Below are 6,517 nucleotides of genomic sequence, written 5' to 3' on the forward strand. Positions count from 1 at the left end.
GAAATGACAAGTTCTTTTTAAAAGTTTAGCTACAAAAATTCTGTTTAAAAGAATAGTAATAGCCATTTGCTGCCTTTTAAATATGTTTATTCTCTTTCCTTTTTTAAGGACAAAAAGACTACAGAACTTATTTGTGATAGTGATAGAGAGTAATCATCTGTGTGAAGGGAAATGTCCTATCATGTTGTTAGTTTCTCTGATGTGGTGGCGGCGTAACCTCCACCATCCTCATTTAACAAAATTGTTATCCGCCAATACAAATTCTAGAGTCCAGTTTTCCTGACCTGAGTGTATTCGTAGAAGCCTGTATTTGTATATGACATTGCCAGTTATCTAATAGATAATAACATCTGGCTTCATAAATGCGTGGAACTTTAAGCCTGTTCACCCCAAATTCTCTCCTTTGCATTGCAGGATGAAGACAGTTAATTTCTATGTCCTATTACTTTGCTGGAAAACAGTATATCCTAATCGTTGTGTGCTATCCAATGTTACAGTAGCAGTGGAGAAGGAGGAATGTGGGTTTTGCATCAGTGTGAATGCGACTTGGTGCTCTGGTTACTGCTATACAAAGGTGAGGATCTATGAGACTCAGGAATTAACTCTTCCAAAATAATACTGAAGAAGCTATTCTTCCAGATCCTGACAAATGATCTGGTGAGGTACAGAAAAACACAAAGAAACCATTTTAAATAGCTGCTTTGCTTACCCATTTGGACCATTGTTAGAAATATTACTGGTATCCCAATGTTAAGAATGTGTATGTTGGAGAAAGTTCAGTGGAATTTGTAAGTACAGATGCTTAGGAATGCAGCCTTTCATGGTGCTTAAATTCATTTGGCCAAAAGTATGCTTCACTTAAATCAATAGGACTTGCTTTTGAATAATAGTTATCCCTCAGAATTCCACGGGATATTGGTTTGGATCCCATGGAAAGATCCATGCATACAAAGGTGTGTATATGTGTGGGATTGTCACCATTTCCCCCTTCTTGTTGCTGCCCTCCAATACCTCCTCCAACCTCCATATCTCCTGACCCCCAGGAGCAGAATGCAGGCTGCAAGAGGGAAATCATGTTTTCGCACATGTAAGTCTTTCTGTGTATGGAAATTTTAGACAGGATCCAACCCGCTGATCATATACTTAAATTAATTTTGTATGTGTATAAAAAATGCCATAAAGTCACAGCTGACATATGCTGACCCCGTAGATTTTCAAAGAAATAAACAGAAGCAGATATTCTAGATGAGATCTAATCCTAATCCTAATCATAAATTTAAACTTCATCCTAAACACACAATGACACTGCCATACTAAGTCAGGCGGCTGGTCTATCAAGTTCTATATTATCTGGCAATAGCTCTCCAAGGTCTGAGGTGGAGGCCTTTCCCATAATCTGCTGCTTAATCATTTCACTGGAAATGCCTGAGATTGAACCTGAGACCTTTTGCATACAAATCATATGCTCTACCACTGAGCCATGACCATTTAGGTCTGCATCACTGGTGTAATTATTTGTTTGTGGTCTGAGGACATTGAAGGACTACAAGTCTTGATTCCCTTATGTGTGACATTTAAATAACTTGATTTGCAAGTCCTGTAGTATATATTTAGCTTCCTTTGCATACATGAGGAATTTCAAATCTGTATGGGCAAAATCCATTACATGGGCAAAATCTGTTACACATAAACCATGTCCAGTTTTGTAGCTATGTGATATTTTCCATTTATCTTGTGATGAACTTCTCAGTGCAGCTAGACTGTGGGAAAGATACAGTGAAATCTGGATTGCTTAATATAAATTTACCTAGTCTCATTTTTGTATAAGTTAAGATTGTCATCAACATTTTAGTAGCCTTGCTCTTCTGCTTTAAACAACAGTCAGACAGATATAGGGTTGTCAACTGCCTGGAGAAAAAATGCCCTATCCCTTTAATAGAAGTTTAATGGGATGCTATTCATCGGGTGGTGTTATTTACCTCCACGTGTGAAAAGCTACAGCTGCCCATTTCCACACATTAAACCTCTACTAAATGGCCCAGGCCTTTTTCTTTACGCCTGTTGGCAACCCTTCTATTGTATTAAAATATTTATACCCTTCAAGTACAGTTTTTACTATCAGTTTCTACATGCCACAGAAAACTTCACTTGCTAAACTTCTACATGTGCCACTATTGAAGGCAGAGGCACAGGGTCATAAAAAAGCTGGCAGAAATGTTCACAATGCTAATATGCCTGGTATGTCATAGCCTAGTTTATCATAGTTACGAGATAACTCTGAAGTGTGAAAATCATGCCTTTTCTCTTGAGGATGTATATGTAACAGAATGGATGGAACTATGCTGTTTACATGATTCAGCAATGCATATAAGATGCCTCCATCAAGAAGCAGATTATTAAAGGCTAGGCACTCAGAGCTATGTAGGATTGAACTCCCCAAATAGTGACTTTTGGAAATAGTTTATGTTCATAGCAAATTATTACTTACTCAGGAAGAAACTGTACAGTATAAAACTTGTTCCTGTTTAGTCTGATGTAGAGCAATATGTCTATCTTGTCACTCACTGTATACAGAACGGGGACAGGGAGTCCTGTAACAAATGTTTCAAATATGGCAGGCCCTAAATAGAAATTGGTTTGAGTTGAAGGGATTGCTTAACGATCACTGAAGTTGTGGGAGAAATACAATCAGCATTAGGCCAATTGATCAGGCCTTTGATCAGGTTCTGCACAATAATACCAAGTTATGGGTTAAAGCACTTGGGAAAGGCCATTGCTGGCAAATGGATTTCATAGCTAGTCTATTTCTTGCTCTCTTTCTTTGATTAGGATCCCCTTTATAAGTTCTCCCGAACTAAACCTGTTCAGAATGTCTGCACATTCAAGGAGATTGTGTATGAGACTGTAAAGATCCCAGGATGTGCTGGTCATGCAGAATCCTTTTATTCCTATCCAGTAGCAACAGGATGTCATTGTGAGATTTGTGATGGAGACCTCACTGACTGCAGCACCACAAATGGCTTAAATCCGAGTTATTGTTCCTTTGGTCAAAACCAGCTCAGAGAATGAGGATTGATCAATTTATTCCTTGTATTTCATTTGTTGTAAATACCATCCAGAGTGTGAGAGGAAAAAAGAAGGCGGGTGGCTAGTGCTGCCAATGTGTGCAAAGAACATTACATGCTGCATTTATCTTCAACGGCTTCCTTGTGGTTTCTGAAGGAAAATGTTCAACTCTTCATGTCTCTCAGAGCCCAGCATCGTTATACCTTCTATCCCTTCCAATGTGCTAACTTCCAGTGTTACCCTGTTCACTGGCAGACTTTCCACACCTGATCTTATGAATTAACCTGCTTATTATAAAGTTGTTCAGAGGCCTACTTATTAGCTAGAATCAACATGTGAAGATGGGAATGGGCTTTTGGTTGCAGGACTTGCTTTTGACTTCCATCCATAGAGGGTACCTTGGGAACAGACCTTACCCTGTACACAGATACACGATGAATATATGTTATCTATACCTTGCAAACAAAAAAACAAACCCTGGGTACTGATCACACATAAAAAGCTTATGCAAGCAGAGGCTCTGTCCACAGAATAGAATTTATTTTACAGATTACTACCATGATCCCAACCTCCCCTTCAGATTTTGATGGTATCCTGTTTGTAATCATTGGCACAGGCTACCATTACTGAAACTTGCAATACTGCCTACTGTAGTACCTCAGAACATAAGAGAAGCCCTGCTAGATACCAGTGTTCTGTCTAGTCCAGCTTCTTGTTTCTCACAGTGCCCAAGCAGACACTCCTGGAAGGCTTACAAGTAGGGCATAGAGGATAACGCCCTGTTTTTGTCCCCAAGCATTGGTATTCAGAGGTTTACTCCCTCTGAATCTGGAGATCCAATTTAATCATTATGGCTAATATGCCTGGTCTGACCTGCATGAATTTGTCCAGTCCTTTTCTGAAACCATCTAAAGCTCTGTTTACAGTGAATGCCCAAACATCCTGCATGCACACGTGTATGTTGTTTGTAAGAAAGAGCCATTGTGTGTTCGATTTACAAATGAAACCAGAAACTGGTACCTAGATGTGTGGTGTAAGTCATATGTTCAGCTGTACATGCATTGAATGTAATGTGTTCGCTTTATAAATGAAACCAGAAACTGGTACCTAGATAAATGTGTGGTGTAAGTCATGTGTTCAGCTGTACATGCATTGAATGTAACATGAAAAATATTCAAGGCACACATAAAGAAAAATGTACACAGACTGTATGTGCATCCAATGTAACTTGTGAACATGGCGCGTTAACACAGCATGAGCTGCCATCACTACACGTGGCAGTGAATTCTACAAAAATATAGCAGGGCTGGGAAAGGCTTTACATCTGAACACACATGAAGCTAACTTACACTGAATCAAACCATCAGTCCGTCAAGGTCAGTATTGTCTACTCAGACTGGCAGTGGCTCTCCAGGGTCTCAGATAGAGGTCTTTCACACCACCTCCAGACTGATCCTTTTAGCTGGAGATGCCAGTGATTGAATCAGGGCTTTCTGCTTGCAAAGCTGGGGTGCTTCCACTGACCCACAGTCCCTTGCCTAAGAGTACCTATGAAACTTCCTTATACCAAACCAGACCATTTGTTTATCTAACTCAGTATAGTTCACTCTGTCTTTGGATCCTCATACCTTCTACCTGAGGTCCTTTAGCTGGAGATACCTTGGATTGAACAGGGGAACTTCTGCACAAGAAGACATGCTGTGCCATTGATCCAGGCCCCATCCACCACAAGTCACATTGATTCCAGTGGTACTTAAGTGTACATAACTGTGTGCAAGACTGAAGGCCAAGATAGTTTCACTGGGCAGTGCTTTGGCTTATTTTGTACAGCAGAGTGTATTTCTGATTATGCTGTGTGATATACCTACCTACAACACAGTTCCCTGACTTCTCACTCTTCGTTATATTGCACTTTGCGTGTGTTGTGTATATGTATTATACAGAAAAAATGTACACTGATAGTGTGGATATTTCTGTTAATGATGTCATCTTTTAAAGTTGTAACTTATTTTAGTGAAAAATATGCTAGCATATGTGTTAATATGTGTCACTTCGGGTGTTACCAAAAACTCACTTTGGGTGTTGGGGCAAAAACATTAATTTTATGTCTGATGTTGCTTATCCTTATACAACTCAAGCACTTCAGCTTTTATACTTGCATTGTCAGAAGAAAGATGTATGTGAGTTCTAAATGTTAATATCAACGTTCCCTAATGTGTCACAGGCACTGAATATTAAGCCCATTCATTGTGGTTAAAGGACATAGTGTGCATTTTGAATGGTTTCTGTAACTATGTGTTTCTTTCAAATAATAAAAGGTTTTGTTTTGTTGCACTTATATTACTTGACTTTTTATGATCCTGTAAATTAGTAATGAGCCATCTGTTCAACTATTTGCAAAACAACTTTTAAAATGTTGCTCTGCTTAAAATATCTTTGTTGATTGATATAAGTAAAGGGCTTCTTCACACTAGGCTGGTCCCTTTCAGTGTACTCCACTTTGAGAGCAATATATAAAAACATAAGAGACATCAGTGTTGGATCGGGCCAAAGGCCCATCCAGTCCAACACTCTATCACACAGTGGCCAAAAATACCAGGTGTCATCAGGAGGTCTACCAGTGGGGCCAGGACATTAGATGCCCTCCCACTGTTGACCCCCCCAAGCACCGAGAAGACAGAGCATCACTTGCCCCAGAGTCCCTATCTATACCTTGTGGATAATAGCCACTGATGGACCTCTGCTCCATATGCTTATCTAATTCCCTTTTGAAGCCGTCCATACTTGTAGCCGCCACCACTTCCTGTGGCAGTGAATTCCATGTGTTAATCACTCTTTGGGTGGAGAAGTACTTCCTTTTATCCGTTCTAATCCGACCGCTCAGCAATTACATTGAGTGCCCACGAGTTCTTGTATTGTGAGAAAGGGAGAAAAGTACCTCTTTCTCTACCTACTCTATCTCATGCATCTATATATCTAATTTCCAACATATGGCGTGTTGTGCGGATACTTATTTCCACTAACAGGAAGCTCACTCTGCCCCAACAGCTTTTCCCACATAGTCAGTATACTTCCTGTGACTGCAGAAAAATCCAAGAAGTAAAAAAATCCCTCCAGGGACGGCTGAATTCCACCCAATACCTTTTGAAATGGCCTCTGCTGGGATCTAACTCTAGGCATCAACGGTGAGAGAGAGATCAGAACGTTTGGGGGGGGGGAGGAGGCTTCTAATGGACTCTGTGAGTCAAAGGGTGGGGGAAGGGCCCTTTCCTGGCCTCTTCTGGCCTTTCAAGGAGGGAGGGAGGAAGGGAGCCGTGGGGCCAGGCCTCACAAGACTTGCCAGTGTCAGGCTGGGGGATTTCTGGAGATTTTGTGGAGGGCTGGGTTTGGGGAAGGGAGAGGCCTCAGCTGGGTCTAATGCCACAGAGTCCACCCTCAAAAGCAGCCATTT

General features: G+C 40.6%; 1 protein-coding gene across 1 annotated transcript; it reads left to right on the forward strand.

The window, feature by feature from the left end:
• The first annotated feature begins 415 nt into the window (after positions 1-415).
• On the forward strand, positions 416-3,069 carry FSHB (follicle stimulating hormone beta subunit). The gene is made up of 2 exons (XM_015406284.1): positions 416-574; positions 2,830-3,069. The coding sequence occupies exons 1-2, from the start codon at positions 416-418 to the stop codon at positions 3,067-3,069; spliced, it is 399 nt and encodes a 132-aa protein (XP_015261770.1).
• Positions 3,070-6,517: the final 3,448 nt, after the last annotated feature.

Source organism: Gekko japonicus, unplaced genomic scaffold (assembly GCF_001447785.1).
Source record: "Gekko japonicus isolate JY-2015 unplaced genomic scaffold, Gekko_japonicus_V1.1 scaffold1464, whole genome shotgun sequence".
In the NCBI taxonomy this organism is placed as follows: Eukaryota; Metazoa; Chordata; class Lepidosauria; order Squamata; family Gekkonidae; genus Gekko; species Gekko japonicus.

Excerpts from the sequence above, each read along its gene's own strand:
- FSHB (XM_015406284.1), top strand. The coding sequence starts at position 416 with ATGAAGACAGTTAATTTCTATGTCCTATTACTTTGCTGGAAAACAGTA. Across the intron at positions 575-2,829 it reads CTGGTTACTGCTATACAAAG|GATCCCCTTTATAAGTTCTC; the intron begins GTGAGGATCTAT and ends TTCTTTGATTAG.